We start from the raw sequence: 17,496 nt of genomic DNA, 5'->3' as shown, positions 1-17,496 counted from the left end.
GGATGAAAATTCGACAGTGAATTTCATAAAAGGCATCATGATTCAAGACTCAAGATTGTTTCTGTCGTTCTTCAGCACATGAGTGTAAAAAAGAATGAAATAGAAACATAGAAAACCTACAGCACAATACAGGCCCTTTGGCCCACAATGCCGTGCTGAACATGCACTTACTTTAGAAATTACCTCAGGTTACCCATAGCCCTCTATTTTTCTAAGCTCCATGTACTTATCCAGGAGTCTCCTAAAAGACCCTATCATATCCGCCTCCACCACTGTCGCCAGCAGCCCATTCCACGCACTCACCACTCTCTGTGTAAAAAAACTTACCCCCGACATCGCCTCTGTACCTACTTCCAAGCACCTTAAAACTGTGCCCTCTCGTGTTAGCCATTTCAGCCCTGGGGAAAAGCCTTTGTCTATCCACACAATTAATGCCTATCATTATCTTATACACCTCTATCAGGTCACCGCTCATCCTCCGTCGCTCCAAGGAGAAAAGGCCAAGTTCACTCAATCTATTCTTATAAGGCATGCATCCTTGTAAATCTCCTCTGCACTGTTTCTATAGTTTCTACATCCCTTCTGTAGTGAGGTGACCAGAACTGAGCACAGTACTCCAAGTGGGGTTTGACCAGGGTCCTATATAGATGCAACATTACCTCTTAAACTCAATCCTGCGACTGATGAAGGCCAATGCACCATATGCTTCCTTAACCACAGAGTCAACCTGCGCAGCAGCTTTGAGTGTCCTATGGACTTGGACCCCATGATCCCTCTGATCCTCCACACTTCCAAGAGTCTTACAATTAATACTATATTCTGTCATCATTTTTGACCTACCAAAATGAACCACCTCACACTTATCTGGGTTGAACTCCATCTGCCACTTCTCAGCCCAGTTTTGCATCCTATCGATGTCCCGCTGTAACCTCTGACAGCCCTCCACACTATCCACAACACCCCCAACCTTTGTGTCATCAGCAAATTTACTAACCCATCCCTCCACTTCCTCATCCAGGTCATTTATAAAAATCACAAAGAGAAGGGATCCCAAAACAGATCCCTGAGGCACACCACTGGTCACTGACCTCCACGCAGAATATGACCCGTCTACAACCACTCTTTGCCTTCTGTGGGCAAGCCAATTCTGGATCCACAAAGCAAGGTCCCCTTGGATCCCATGCCTTTCTCAATAAGCCTTGCATGGGGTACCTTATCAAATACCTTGCTGAAATCCATATACACTACATCTACTGCTCTACCTTCATCAACGTGTTTAGTCACATCCTCAAAAAATTCAATCAGGCTCGTAAGGCATAACCTGCCTTTAACAAAGCCATGCTGACTATTCCTAATCATATTATGCCTCTCCAAATGTTCATAAATCCTGCCTCTCAGGATCTTCTCCATCAACTTACCAACCACTGAAGACTCACTGGTCTATAGTTTCCTGGGCTATCTCTACACCCTTCCTTGAGTAAGGGAACAACACCTGCAACCCTTTAAACCTCCAAAACCTCTCCTGTCCCCATTGATGATGCAAAGATTATTGCCAGAGGCTCAGGAATCTCCTCCCTCACCTCCCACAGTAGCCTGGGGTATATCTTGTCTGGATCCAGTGACTTATCCAGCTTGATGCTTTCCAAAAGCTCCAGCACATCCTCTTTCTTTACGTCTATATGCTCAAGTTTTCAGTCCGCTGCAAGTCATCCCTACAATTGTCAAGATCCTTTTCTGTAGTGAATACTGAAGCAAAGTATTCATTAAGTTCCTCTGCTATCTCCTCCGGTTCCATACACACTTCCACTTTGATTGGTCCTATTCTCTCACATCTTATCTTCTTGCTCTTCACATACTTGTAGAATGCCTTGGGGTTTTCCTTAATCCTGCTCACCAAGGCCTTCTCATGGCCTCTTCAGGCTCTCCTAATTTCATTCTTCAACTCCTTCCTGCTAGCCTTATAATCTTCTAGATCTCTATCACTACCTAGTTTTTTGAACCTTTCCAAAGCTTTTCTTTTCTTCTTGACTAGATTTTCAAAAACTTTTGTACACTATGGTTCCTGTACCCTACCATCCTTTCCCTGTCTCATTGGAATGTACCTATGTAGAACAACACGCAAATATCCCCTGAACATTTGCCACATTTCTGCCGTACATTTCCCTGAGAACATTTGTTCCCAATTTATCCTTCCAAGTTCCTGCCTAATAGCTTCATATTTCCCCTTACTCCAATTAAACACTTTCCTAACTTGTCTGTTCCTATCCCTCTCCAATGCTATGGTAAAGGAGATAGAATTGTGATCATTATGTCCAAGATGCTCTCCCACTGAGAGACCTGACACCTAACCAGGTTCACTTCCCAATACCAGATCAAGTACAGCCTCTCCTCTTGTAGGCTTATCTACATATTGTGTCAGGAAACCTTCCTGAACACACCTAACAAACTCCACCCCATCTAAACCCCTTGCTCTAGGGAGATGCCAATCAATATTGGAGAAATTAAAATCTCTCACCATGACAACCCTGTTTTTATTGCACCTTTCCAGAATCTGTCTCCCTATCTGCTCCTCAGATGGTCTATAAAAATCACCCAGTAGAGTTATTGACCCCTTCCTGTTCCTAACTTCCACCCACAAAGACCCCGTAGACAACCCCTCCATGACTTCCTCCTTTTCTGCAGCTGTGACACTATCTCTGATCAGCAGTGCCACGCTCCCACCTATTTTGCCTCCCTCCCTGTCCTTTCCGAAACATCTAAAGCCTGGCACTCTAAGTAGCCATTCCTGTCCCTGAACCATCCAAGTCTCTGTAATGGCCACAATATCATAGCTCCCAAGTACTGATCCACGCTTTAAGCTCATCTGCTTTGTTCATAATACTCCTTGCATTAAAATAAACACATCTCAAACTATCAGTCTGAGCACATCCCTTCTCTATCATCTGCCTATCCTTCCTCTCACACTGCCTACAAGCTTTCTCAATTTGTGAGCCAACTGTCCCTTCCTCCGTCTCTTCAGTTTGGTTCCTACCCCCCAGCAATTGATTTTTACTCTGGATACGATGCATTAAAAAAAAACATAATAAGCAAAAATAATTCAACAAAAAACAAAAATGAAACCGCAATAAATATAAATACAAAAATCAATTCTTTGAAACACAATGTAGAAGAAACCGTTGCTTTAAATTTTAATGATCTGCTAGCTGATGTATGACTGAGTTTAGCCGAAACTTGTTTTATCCCAGGACATACATCGACGAAAAAGGCTTCAAATAATTCATGGTGTGCCCATTATACCCAGTGTTTACAATGTGTCACCCTGCTTGGTTTCAGTTGACCAAGAAGGTAGAGGTAATCTCAATGCATTTCTGGGTATCTCCCATTTATCAATTACCTGTCTATGCAGAACTTGCTAAGAGACTCCAGCAAAGTCATTTTCCTTTATGAAGATTAATGGAATTGTTGATTTGGTACCTCAGGCATGCCCTCTGCCTCCCTGAAAAAATTTCACCCTCACTCCCCTTACAATGAGAATCCCTATACAGTAGATCCCTTATATACAAAATGCTGGAGGAACTCAGTAGGTCCAGCAGCTTAGCCCTGATAGGACATAGCCCCGAAGGGTCTTGGCCCAAAATGTTGACTGTTTATTCCTCTCTGTAGATGCTGCCTGACCTGCTGTGTTCCTCCAGCGATTTGTGTGTGTTACTCTGGATTTCCAGCATCTGCAGGATGTTTATCTTTAGGTCCCTTTTTACATTAACTGCCACTTTTACCCATCCTTTGCCTCTCTATTCCCTCTTTTATTTCCCATTTGGTTTTCTGTAATCTTATTTGTGTAAGTAACCAGCATCTTTTATATACAGAGAAAATTTACAAGTATGTTGCCAGGTCTGGAGGACCTGAGTGATAAGGAAAGATTAAATAGGTTAGGGAGTTTATTCATTAGAACATAGAAGATTGAGAGGAGACTTGATGGTATACAAAACTGTGAGGAATATAGATAGGGTAAATGCAGACATTTTCCCACTCAGGTTGGGTGGGCTACAACCAAAGATCATGGGTTAAGGGTGAAAGATGAAATGTTTTAAGGGTAACATGAAGGGAAACTTTTTCACTCAGAGGGTTGGGAGTGTGTGAAACGTACTGCCAGCACAAGTGGTGCATGCGAGCTTGATTTCAACATTTAAGAGAAGTTTGGACAGGTACATGGATGGTAGAGGTATGGAAGGCTATGGTCCCGGTGCAGGTCAATGGGAGTAGGCAGTTTAAATGGTTTTGGCATGGACTAGGTGGGCTGAAGGGCCTGTTTCTGTTCTGTACTTTTCAATGACTCTATTCCAATAAAAAGCCAAAATGCTGAAAGGACTAAGCTTATCAAGCAGGATCAAAAAGTGAGAAAAAGTTCTGTTTTAAGTTGATGACTTTTCATCAGAAAGTCACCAACCTGAAAGTTCAAATGCTGGAGGAACTCAGGCAGTCAGGCATCATCTATGGAAAGGAACAGAGCTGATGTTTCAGGCCAAGGTCCTTCATTAGGACCAAAAGCAAACAAAAAAAGATGCTTGAAGTTTGAAATAAAGGCACAAATGCTGGCATCTGTGCAGAGCAGGGGGTCCCAACCTGGAGCCCACGGACCCTTCGGTTAATGATGGGGGACTGTGGCATAAAAAAAGTTGGATACTCCTTGGTGCAGATAGCAAGTTAACTGAAATTAGCTTACTCTCTGTACTTTTGCTGATCTACCTGCTGAATATTGGCAGTAGTTTGTGCCTTTATTTCAGATTTCAAGCATCTTTTTGTGAGCGTTTAGAGCTACAATATGCAAATTTCCTTCTCAATTCTCTCTCTACATTTTTGGTAATCTAGGGAGCACTGGCTTTAACCTCGCCAGCCTTCTCCCTGGTAGAATTGTACTTAAACTGCAGCTGAAATATTTCCACCTGAAAGATCATCCATTTGCAGTTTTTGCCTCCTATGCTTTGATTCTATGAAAGGTCTATACTTGAAATATCAGCTTTGTTTCACTTTCCCCACAAGTCAAGGAACTCCAGCATGGAAGTAATTCAGAAAAGGTGTATCTTGGGTGGTTGATGTTTGGGTTGAGTTGTTCTCTGATCCTGGCAATTTACTTGCAAACGTTTGGTCACCATATGACAATGCCTCCTTGTAAAGTGATGAAATGTTTGCAAGTAAATTACCAAGATCAGAGAACAACTCAACCCAACCTATCTCTGGATTTTTCAGTTTTTATTATTCTCTCCATTTTAACCAGGCCACATCTTATCCCAATGAAATTGGCCCTCTTTTAGAAGTAGAATATTCCTTTCTTGGACTGGTCTAAATGTTTTTGAATAGCTGTAGGTCCTCCCAAGGTTATGACAGGATTCCCGTTCCTGAGAACTGTTCATATTGCATGTTAGAGGTGAGGCTGTGAACTGTAGCAGAAGATGCCTGCAGAAGTGGGTTGTCCCATAGGAATAAACAGCCTGGAGACACATTTTAAATCCCGTTTGGCCATTCTTATTAATAACACTCCTATTAACAAAGCTCCTCCATGAGGACTACAACCTTATTGTAGGGTTTGGAATGCCTGCCTCAATTTCCCAGAGAGCTATGTTGGCTGGTGTCAGCACCTTGTGCATTGGCTCTTGGTAGGGTTTTCCATGTCAAACACGTCAAAAGGTAGAGACCAGACTAAGTGTGGTCCACCAGTCCTCCAGGTCTGGGGGTTCAGCTCAGGGCTAACAATGCTATCTGGTCAAAAAAAAGTTGTTATGTGAAGAGCAATGAAAAATCCTTCTATTCTGTGTGTGCTGGTATGGACAGACAGAGATAGAGAACATTCATTGCTGCCCTAAATGTCAGCAGTGTAATGGGAGTAACTAAGTAAGTAGTATTAACAAAGTTAACCTGAGCCTTTCTCAGGCTAATAATGCTGTTCTTTTAGATAAGGTTTAAATGCTATTGACATTTTTCTACAAAGCACATTGCTGTTGGGCCAGGCAGCATGTCTCTAGATAAGGGTTCACAAAATGGACATTAACATGTTAACTAGAATGTTTTTTTCTCTTGGGTTTAATGTGGCAAGATTCCAGCTTGTGCCAAGAACGATAACCTATAGCCCCACAACTACCCAAATGTTCAATCATATGTATGGGCTGTACAGAAGTCGGGTGTTCACAGGCTGGGGAGGATTTGTATTCTGAAGTCTGTCATATTATGATTAAAATTCCCCACAAACCTGCTTCACTTGGCTTGGGTTATTTCCAAGATTCATTTCAACTTCCTCATGAGAAATATATTAACAAACAACATTGACTTGAAGTCTTCCACCTCTTTATTGAAATCCCAGTCTATATTTGGATAGTTGAATTACCCCCATCACATCTCTGAAGTTTCCTCACAAATTCACTCCTAGATCATCACTTTCTCAGCTAAATTCAAAAATGACCCTCACCATCAAGTCAGAAAGTAGTGGTTTCAGTCCCTTGACCACTTGTTCAGAAACTTGACCGCTAAGCTTTAGCTTGAAGCTACAGTGCAATTCTGAAAGAGTTCCTCTTGTAGACTTACCCTATATAAAAACCTGGACCTTACTTACAAGCCAAAATAGGCTTGTGCGATCTTTTAAATTCACCTGAGAGAGGAGATAAGGATACACTATCTCCTCCCTCAGATGAACATAAAAGATCGCACATGGCGGGAGGAGAGAAAGTAGCGCGCCGTGCATGCACAGCCCTCCGGTGAAAAATGATATCGTATCCGTTAAATAGGGGCCGTGGGCAATTCTGATTTGATGGAGAGGGACGTGAAAGCACAGAGGAACATCTGGAAAAATTTCTGAAACGCTCGTTCGCTGCTGTCGTTACTGCACGGTCGGGAATCTTTCGGAGGGAAGGCCTCAAAATCCCCAGCTTTGCCTGCTGTTGGCGACCGAGAAGGAGGTCGAATCGTTCGGATAGAGATGGCGCTCAGTACTCGGTGTCGGTGAGCTGATCAGAGCTCGAAGTTTTCGGATGACTCAGAGTTGGACCGTGGTCGGGTATGGCAGGGAAAGTTTTTCTTCCTTCTCCCGTCTGCGTGAGATGTGGGACATTTGAGAGACTTTGAACTTTTACTGTGCTCGTGGACTTCTTCATCAAGTTATGGTATTGTTGCACTGTTGTAACTATATGTTATAATTATGTGGTTTTGTTAGTTTTTTTCAGTCTTGGTCTGTCCTGTGTTTTGTGATATCACACCGGAGGAAATATTGTATCATTTGTTAATGCATGCATTACTAAATGACAATAAAAGAGGACTGCGTGTCTTCATAATCCAATCTAATACCCAAGAATCCTGGCAAATATTTATCCATTAATCAATATTACTAATAAATTCTTTGGCCATCACTACATTTCTATTAGAGGAACAAAATGAAAGGGTTAACATATGAAGAGTATACGATGACTCTGGGCCTGAACTCGCTGGAGTTTAGAAGATTGAGGGATCTCACTGAAACCTATTGAATACTGAAAGGCACAGCCTCAGAATACAAGGATGTCCCTTTCAAACAGAGGTGAGGAAAAACTCCTTTAGCCAGAAGGTGGTGAACCTGTGGATTTCTTTGCCACAGGCAAAGGTGGAGGCCAAGCCCTCAAGTATATTTAAAACAGAAGTTGCTAAGTTCTTGATTAGTAAGAGTGTCAAAGGTTACAGGGAGAAGGCAGGATAATGGGGTTGAGAGGGATAATAAATCAGCTGTAATGGAATGGCAGAGCAACCTCAATGGGCCAAATGGACGAATTCTGCTTCTACGTCTTATCGTCTAAAATTCTGGAGGAACTCTGCAGGTCAGGAAGTATCTATGGAGAGGAATGAATGATCAACATTTTGAGGCCGAGACCTGAGCTCCACTAGCATTTTGTATGTGTTACTCTGGATTTCCAGCATCTGCAGATCTGTTGAGTTTCTACTGCAGGGATTCTCCTTTGTGGCAGTTATATTGCAGTTCTGCATTGTTTACTGGGGTGTATGCAATATTTCATAAAAAACTCGGACTGAGGACTCTGTAAATCATGCAGTATATTGTTAAAGGCAGGACCTTTAATAGTGTTCATGTACAGAGGGCTCTTCATTTCTAAGTCCATAGCTTCTTGAAAGTGGCTGCACAAGTTGATAGGGTAGTAATCACTGCTTATGGAATGATTGCCTTTATTCATCACAGCGTTGAGTTCAAGAACCAAGAAGTTATGCTGCAGCTTTATTAAACTCTGGTTAGCCACATCTGGCCTATTGCATTCAGTTCTGGTCACTGCATTGCAAGGATGTGGAGGCTTCAGAGAGGGTGCAGAAGAAATTTACCAGGATGCTGCCTGGTGCTACAAGGAGAGATTGGACAAACTTGTGTTGTTTCCTCTGGAGTGATGGAGGCTGAGGGTGGATCCTGATGCAAGTTTATAGGATTATGAGAGGCATATGTAGGTAGATAGCCCAGAGTCACAATGTCGAATACTAGAGGCCATGCATTTAAGGTGAGAGGCCTAAGTTTAATTGAAATGTGTGGGGCGAGTTCTTTTTTTCAATACACAGATTGGAGGGTGTGTGTAATGCACTGCCAGGGGTGGTAGTGAAGGCAAATACAACAGAGGTATTTAAGACGCTCTTGAAGTTTGAACTTTGAAATTTGAGATAGGCACACAAATATGCAGGAAATGGATTTGTGATGGTAGAATGAACTAGTTTAATTGGATTTAACTCCTAGTTTAATTAGTTCAGCACAACACTGCAGACCGAAGGGCTGGTTCCTCTGCTGTACTCTTCTAAACTCTATTTTGCTTTTTAATAAAGTTCAATGTAGGATAGACAGGAAAATGTAGTTGATATATGCCAATTAATTCTCCAAAGATATCTAACAAAATACCAAAATTGATTCATAGTTCCCAAACTGGCTTTAATTTTGACTAAGGAACAGTTACAGTATTAACACTTACCCTTGGATATTAAAATTAAAGGCACCCAAACATCAGTCACTTTACCAGCTATACTCACCTACTCTCAGGAAGGTCTTGAGTTCCAGTGGCCGAATTGTTGGCTGCTTTTCCACTCGACTGTAAGCTTCAGCAATGTTTTCCACCTGAACCTTTGGGCACTTGAACAACTCATAGGTGCCATCACGGTTTTCAATAAAACTCCGGGTAACTTCCAGTGGCATCTGTGAGATGGAACAGGTGATCTGGTTTATGTTGGAAGTGTTTATTCCTATACCAAGAGCCATTTTCTGTCATACACAGACATTTTTGACTACTAACATTGCATTCAGCTCAGACATTCTATCTCTCAACCTCCGTGAATGAATGACTTCCCTTACTTATTATTTTCCTTATTCCGTACAGTAATGCTCTTTGCACTTCATTCACAATGACCAGCTTCCCACCATTAAGTTATCTAAATACATGTCTTCTTTCTTCCTCATAGATGCTTAATATTAATTACTTAAACAGACTTATTCTGATGAAGTCCTCAATCTGAAACGTTAACATTGTCTGTCTCTCCACTGCCCCTCCTGAGTAAATCCTGTGCTTTCTATTTATTGTTACTAGCAATACTGTGTCATAAGATATAGAAGCAATTTAGGCCATTTGGCCCTTTGAGTCTGCTCCATCATGGCTGATTTATTATCCATCTCAACCTTATTCTCCTGCCTTCTCCCCATAATCTCTGACACCCTTATGAATCAAAAACCTATCAACCTCTGCTTTAAATATACTTAATGACTTGGCCCCCACAGCCAATGAATTCCACAGATTCACCACCCTCTGGCTAAAGAAATTTCTCCTCATCTCTGTTCTAAATGGACGTCCCTCTATTCTGAGACTGTCCCCTCTGATCTTAGACTCCCCACTATAGAAACATCCTCTCCGCATAGGCTTTTCAATGTTTAATAGGTTTCAATGAGATGCCCCCCACCCCATTCTTCTAAACTCCAGCAAGTCCAGGCCTACAGCCATCTAAACACTGCTCATACATTAACCCTTTCATTCACAGGATCATTCTTGTGACTCTCCTCTGGACCCTCTCCAATACCAGCACATCCTTTCTTAGATAAATGACCCAAAACTACTCACAGTACTCCAAGTGCAGTCTTGATCAATGCTCTATAAAGCCTCAGCATTACATCTTTGCTTTTTATACTCTGGTCCTGTCAAAATGAAATGAAGTCTCCCAGACCCATTTTGTTAATTGGCAAGGCAATGATTCAGATCTACTGAGATATTGTTCTCTGAAAGGAGCACTGACTACTAAGGAAAACAAGTTCCTCACTATCTGGCCATTCCTTGTAGACTTTAATCCACAGTTCAGAAATAGCCATAGTTTTTTGAGGAACCACATGGACAATCATTTGTTCAACAATCACTGAACACTATTGCCATAGCATTTCAAAGCAAATCACTGCAATAACTAATATACTCTGACAGTATCACCCAAACCCCCAACCTGCATACTATCTGTTCCAAAAGCTCCCTTCTGGAAAGCACTACAGGGCTATTAAAACAAAAACTTCATGCAATCTTAGAAGTATCTTCCCCCAGGCACTTAATCTGATCAACCATTCTAGTTAGACCCCTCACCCTCCTCTATCTATTACCTCAGTCACTGCACTATGAACACTTTAAACCACTTCTTATAAAGCTATTTACATTGTAAATACACACTGGTGTTATGTATTTATGCACATTTTATTCCATTTCTGTACTTTAACCACTAACAATTTTATATAATGCTTTATAATTGTTGAATGTTGATTTTGTCATGCGCTGACCAAGAAACCACAGCAAATTCCTAATATACATAAATTGGGTACCACTCTTAGATAGTTCCAGACTTTGGAGTTCAATTCCAGTGCACTCTGTAAGGAGCCTCTGTATGTCTTTCCCGTGGAATGTGTGGGTTTTCTCCCAATGTCCAAAGACATACTGGGTAGGTTAATTGGTCATTGTAAATTGATCCTCTACCACCATTAAGGACTAGGGAACTAGAGCACCTTGTAGTTAATTAGGCCTTTGGTCACTAAAATAATTTCAACAACATTGCTGAGATATCTAAACATTATGTTATACCATTCTCTGGACCATTTGATTAAGATATTGAACAATCTAATGTGAAAGCACCTGAGAGAGTGCAGAGATTTACCAGACTGACAGATTGTGAGCTGTGGTTCAGAGGGCTACACTTTATACTTTATTGTCGCCAAACAATTGATACTAGAACATACAATCATCACAGTGATATTTGAATCGGCGCTTCCCGCTCCCTGAATTACAAATCGATAGTAAATATTAAACATTTAAATTATAAATCATAAATAGAAAATATAAAAATGGAAAGTAAGGTAGTGCAAAAAAACTGAGAGGCAGGTCCGGATATTTGGAGGGTACGGCCCAGATCCGGGTCAGGATCCGTTCAGCAGTCTTATCACTGTTGGAAAGAAGCTGTTTCCAAATCTGGCCATACGAGTCTTCAAGCTCCTGAGCCTTCTCCCGGAGGGAAGAGGGACGAAAAGTGTGTTGGCTGGGTGGGTCATGTCCTTGATTATCCTGGCAGCACTGCTCCAACAGCATGGATTTACTGGACTGATAGATTGTGAGCTGTGGTTCAGAGGGCTACACGCTTACTTTTCAGCACAGAAGCAGATCCTTCAACCCACCAAGCCAATACTCATTTACCATGCTCAATTCTGAGCCACAAAGTTTAATTCAAGAACTACTACTAGAATTCTAGAAACTTCTAGAAACTGGAGTATAAAAGTCCCAGTATGTAACTCCAGACCTATACTGATGGCCACTGCACGGATGAGACATTAAATGCTACTCTTTCTTTTGGACATAAAATAACGAGAGAGCTAGCCCTGTGCACCCTCGCAATAATTATCCTTAAACCATCACAATTGACTGTCTGATTGCTACTACCCTGCTTTTCATGCTTGCTGTATGCATATGTCTGCTACACTCCCTGAAATTAAAACAGTACCTGTCCTCCAGAAGTACTTCATTTGCTGCATTGCATGAGATTAAGCCCACTGTTCTTTGGAAGAAAGGACGAGGAATGAAGTTATGTGACAAGATTAAAGAAGCTTATTTACATCATCATCATGTGCCATGTTGTATGACGTGGACAATCATGATCTTTCCATAGACCATGATCATTCTTAGAAAATTTTTCTACAGAAGTGGTTTGCCATTGCCTTCTTCTGGGCAGTGTCTTGTAAAGATGGGTGACCCCAGCCATCATCAATACTCTTCAGGGATTGTCTTCCTGGTGTCAGTGGTTGTATAACCAGGTCTTGTGATGTGCACCAACTGTTCATACGACCATCCACCGCCTTCTCCCAAGACTTCACGTGACCCTGATCGGGGGCTAAGCAGGTGCTACACCTTGCCCAAGGGTGACTTGCAGGATAGCAGAGGGAAGAAGCACCTTGCATCTCCTTTGGTAGAGACGCATCTCCACCCCATCACCTTATTTACAGAGGTGATTAAATGTGGAGAAATTGGTAACTGTTTATTAACCAGAAGACATAAATTTTAAAAATATGGCAGAGGGAGAAGAGGAGAATGTTTATTGCTGTTGTTGTTCTGTGAACATGGTGGGCATGCTCTATTGGTATCCGAATGTGTGGTGATACTTGCAGACTTCCTGAAGAACATCCTTCAGTTATGTTGGTTGTTAACATAAACAACACATTTCACTGCTTTGAAGAACGTGTGATAAATAAATGAATCTGAATCTGCAATTGTTAAGTTATGGAATGCACTATCAAAGAGATTCAGTGACTTCAAAAGTTAATTGGATAAATACTTAGAAAAAACCTGTAGAACAACAGGGAAAGGTCTTGGCTTTCAGAGAATTCGCATAGATCAAGATGGACCAAATGGTCTCTTCTTCCTGTGATTCCATCATCCAATATAAAAATCATGCCATCATTTAATCAGTAAGTCAGTCTGAGTTGCAGCAACATCTCCAGCTCCACGTCCCCCAGAGCTGGTGTGCTCAGTCCATTGCTGACTCATGGCTGCATTGCCAGATCCGGCTCCAACTGCATCAAGTTCACTGATGATACTACAGTGGTTGACAACAATGAGTCAGCATTCAGAGAGGAAGTAGAGAGGCTTGTCAAGTAGTGTGAGATCAACAACCTGGGTCTCAATGTGGACAAGACAAAAGGGGTGATTGTGACTTCAGAAAGATGCAGGTTGACCTCTCTCCGTTGCACATCAATGGCTCTGCCACGGAGAGAGCGAAGAGTACGAAGTTCCTTGGTGTGCTCATAACGGACGATTCAACCTGGAACCACAAGCACCTCCTCATTACTCAAGGCGGCATAGCAGCATCTACACCTTCTAAGGAGTTTGAAGTGTGCAAGGCTCCCCACTTACATTCTAACAACTTTCTACAGGAGCACCATCAAGAGTTTCTTGTCTGGCATCAGACCGCGAGACCCCAAAGAAGTTAGTAAAAACCGTCGAGAGGATCAACAGGGACTCCCCCTCTCCTATTTGTGACATTTACCTTGAGCATTGTATATGGAGTGCCCAAAGCATTGCTGAGGGTCCCTACCACCCATCCCACAATCTCTTTGATCCACTACCATCAGGAAGGAGGTACAGGAACATCAGGATTAGGACTTCCAGACTGGGTAACAGCTTCTTCCCCCAGGCTGTGAAACGAATGAATACATTGGCACCACTGTGGTCTCGACACTAGGACAGTGAACTGTCGACTTCTGTTGTGCATTTCACGTGCATTTTGAATAATTTTTTTAACTTGTGGTAATATTTTGTTTTATGTGCTGCGTTTGATATATATATATATATTGTGTGTGCACTCTGATCTGGAGGAATGCTGTTTTGTTTGGTTGTATACTATCAGATAGCAATAAACTTGAATGTGAAGCAATTGTATTTACCTTCATAGTATACCTACATATAGTATTTACCTTCACATTTCCTTGGAAAGTGAAAAACTAAAGGACCAATGTTTTCTGTCAAAATCAAGGCTTGTCTTTGGTCAAAGGGACTACTGTTATACAATGCAGATTTAAACCATCTTGCTTTCAATTCCCACCATCAACCTTTTAGAGCCCCCCTTGAAAGCACTAATATCTACCTCGGGGGTATCAAATATCTGTTTGATCTGAAGAATATTTGTGATCTGCCAGGTGTACTTGGAGAACGTTCCCAGGGGTAATGCATCCTTCCGAACAAAACCTGTAGTGAAATACATGAGATAAAAGGAGAGCTAGTTAATTCCTGCTGCTTTTGCCTGACCCAACAATCCAACCTCACCTCATGACAAGTCAGATTTAAAACCAGCAAATTCAACAAGCAAAGCCTTTTGGGGGTACTTCACAAGCCTACCCTCTCCATAACAAGCAGAGGTTATTATTGGGATGTACTGGGTTAAACCCTAGCATTACCTCATTGGTACAATTTATGGTGGTGATTACATGGGCCATGCCACTAGAGATAAATTAGCAACTTGTGAAGAACACATGAAACTAATGGTCTCTTAATTCTGCAGGTGACCAGCCATTATTGTTATTGTTCCCAGCCACAGATACTGCCTGACCTGCTGTGTTTCCAGTACTTTCTATGTTTAGTTTCACTGTATCCTTAAAATAATTTCCTCAGAATTACATCCAACTTTGACCCATCTGGTTTATTATCCACACTATAAACTTGTTTCACAATGGTTTTATGTTCCAGGCACATCCCTAGAACATAACAGCACAGTACAGGCCCTTTGGCCCATGATGTTGTGCCCACCCTTCACCCCAGGGGTTCCCAATCTGGTGTCCACAGACTCCTCGGTTAATGGTAAGGCTTTATGACATTAAAAAGTTTGGGAACCTGCACCTATTCTAAGGTCTACCATCCATGTTTGAGATATAATTTCTATACTTAATTCTATTGAACATCAGGTTTCCAGCCCTGCTCCTGTCAGAGCCCCGAGCATCAGTATTGACTAACAATCACTTTTAACCATGACAAAGGCAATCTGTTCTTTGCCCATTGACAAACGTGCACCCTTTGACACAGTTGACTAAATCTGATAGATCACCGCAGACATATTCCAACACCTTTTGGCTGTCATCTGGGACACACTGTTCTTGCTTGCTTCCATGTTTATCCATGAAATTGAAGCCAGAGAATGGCTTCCTTTCCACGTCTGCAGTCACCGCCCCCCTCCCCACTAGTCTACCTCCAATTCCTCACCTACATCTGTCCCTCATATAAAAACACACCAGTTTCCTCATGTAACCTCACCACCATCCCAAAATTGTTGTCTCAGACCCTGTTCTTCAACTTAATGTAACATTTTATCATATCAAGATAATTTTCATGATGTTACCATTTTTCTCTCAGGCTAGCGGCACTGAAAATTCTCTGAATGAGCTCTATCATGCTTCTCTATTCTGCCCACCTACAGATGTACCACGGAGAGCATTCTGACTGACTGCATCACCGTCTGTAATGGGGGCTTGGGGCACTGCATGGTACTGATATAAGCTGCAGAAGGTTGTAAACTTAGTCAGCTCCATCATAGGAACTAACCTCCCCAGCATCCAGGACGTCTTCAAAGAGCGATGTCTCAAAAAGGCAACATCGAACATTAAGGATTCCCATCACTCAGGACAAGCCTTTTCTCACTGCTACCATCAGGGAGGAGGTACAGAAACCTGAAGGCACACCCTCAGTCATTCAGAAATAGCTTCTTCCTCTATGCCATCAGATTTCTGAATAGACATTGAACCCATGAACATTACCTATCTAATTTAACTTTTTTATATATACATACACGTACTTCTTACTGGAATTTACAGTTTTTATTATGTATTGCGTTGTGCTGCTGCTACTGCATAACAACAAATTTCATATCATATGCTGGTGATATTAAACCTGATTCTGATATGACAATCCTGTTCAAGATATGAATCAAAATTCCTATACAAGTCTCATCATACATACCTCTCAGACAAGTTCCCACAGTTCTTTTCTTTTATACTCTAATCTGTTAGGGTAAGTTGATGGCTTCATGCCTTTATCATTTTCTAAATCCACCGTGACTGCTGAACAGCCACATTATCTGAACTTATATTATCTCTCTTCATTGCTCCAAGACCACCATTAATTAACAGAGCCACTGCTCTGTTTTCCCTAGCTTTTCTTCATAAACCAGTCTCTCAGTGTCCAGTTTCCACTCTATTATTCCTACCGGCACGTCTCTAATGGTTATTAGATCAAAGTTATTTATTTTTATTTTCACCCTCAGGTCGTCAGTTTTCTTTCTAAGATAGCGATCAGATCAAAAGCATTTAGTTTTGTCCTTTACTCTCTCGTGTAATTTGCTCTCTGAAACCTAACCCTCTATCCTTTGCAGTGCCAGACCACTTATCCATTCCCACATTAATACTACCTCTAGTATTCTCAGGTTTTATTTGAAGGTTTCAGCATCTTCAGTTTTTTGGGGGGGTTCTAGTAGTTCACGGTTCAAAGTAAATCTTATTATCAAAATACATATATGTCACCGTATACAACCCTGAGATTCATTTTCTTGTGGGCATACTCAATAAACCTATAGAATAATAACCATGACAGAATCAATGAAAGATTGCCCAAATTGGGCGTTCAACCAGAGTGCAGAAAACATCAAACTGTGCAAATACTAAAAGAAAAAATAATATTATAATAAAATAAAATAATATTAGGATACAAGCAACATACATCAAAGTTGCTGGTGAACGCAGCAGGCCAAGCAGCATCTATAGGAAGAGGCGCAGTCGACGTTTCAGGCCGAGACCCTTCGTCAGGACTAGTATATTATTTTATTATAATATAATAAAATGATATGGTTCAGTGTCTTATTTTATAGTGTTTTTGTACAGTGTTTCGGGAAATTTTGCAAAGTTAAAGGCACCATACACGTATACAAACTGGTGTTGGAATACATTTGTAAGTTGATGGTATTGATAAATGTCAAATTTTCCTTTTGATAGATGAAGCATCTTTCTACTCTAATTTTCTACATAAAATAAAATCACATCTAAACCTAATTGTAACTCAAGCATACTTTCATAGTCAATATGTAAAACCAGGGGCTTCTTCTAGGATTGAAAATAATTATTAGATAGCTATTTCCAAATCTTACTGTAAAGTTGCAGAGAGTGGTGCTGATGCAGCTTTGGAAGAAAATCAAGGACAGGTTTCCTATGTGCATGTAGCTTCCAGTGCTTTAGTTTACTTTATCAGTATAAATACTACTGTGATTTTTAAGCTCCATGCAGAATGGAACAGTTTTTCAATACTGCCACATCACCACATCAAGATACAGAACAACTGCCACTTCACTTTGCTCCCAGTGTGGCTTTCCTCTTCAGCCTACTAGAACTTAATGGAAATGCTCTATATCCCGCATCAAATATTTCCCATTTCCATGAATGGGATTCTTCATTTT

General features: G+C 41.3%; 1 protein-coding gene across 6 annotated transcripts in view; it reads right to left on the bottom strand.

Annotated features, from left to right (window-relative positions):
• Window positions 1-17,496, bottom strand: part of c8h2orf42 (chromosome 8 C2orf42 homolog) — a 36,217-nt gene that overhangs the window by 4,327 nt on the left and 14,394 nt on the right. For 5 of the 6 annotated variants that reach the window (XM_063057189.1, XM_063057194.1, XM_063057190.1 and 2 more), the window contains 2 exons: window positions 14,149-14,249; window positions 9,034-9,196 (listed from right to left, as the gene is read on the bottom strand). In XM_063057189.1, the coding sequence (XP_062913259.1) occupies window positions 9,034-9,196; window positions 14,149-14,249 (264 nt within the window). Of the gene's footprint in view, window positions 1-6,798; window positions 7,080-9,033; window positions 9,197-14,148; window positions 14,250-17,496 lie in introns of those variants that run through there. The other variant, XM_063057193.1, reaches the window with a different exon arrangement.

Source organism: Mobula hypostoma, chromosome 8, assembly GCF_963921235.1.
Source record: "Mobula hypostoma chromosome 8, sMobHyp1.1, whole genome shotgun sequence".
NCBI classification, from domain to species: Eukaryota; Metazoa; Chordata; class Chondrichthyes; order Myliobatiformes; family Myliobatidae; genus Mobula; species Mobula hypostoma.
Note: the sequence above shows the minus strand (reverse complement) of the source record. Positions and strands in the feature narration are given on the sequence as shown.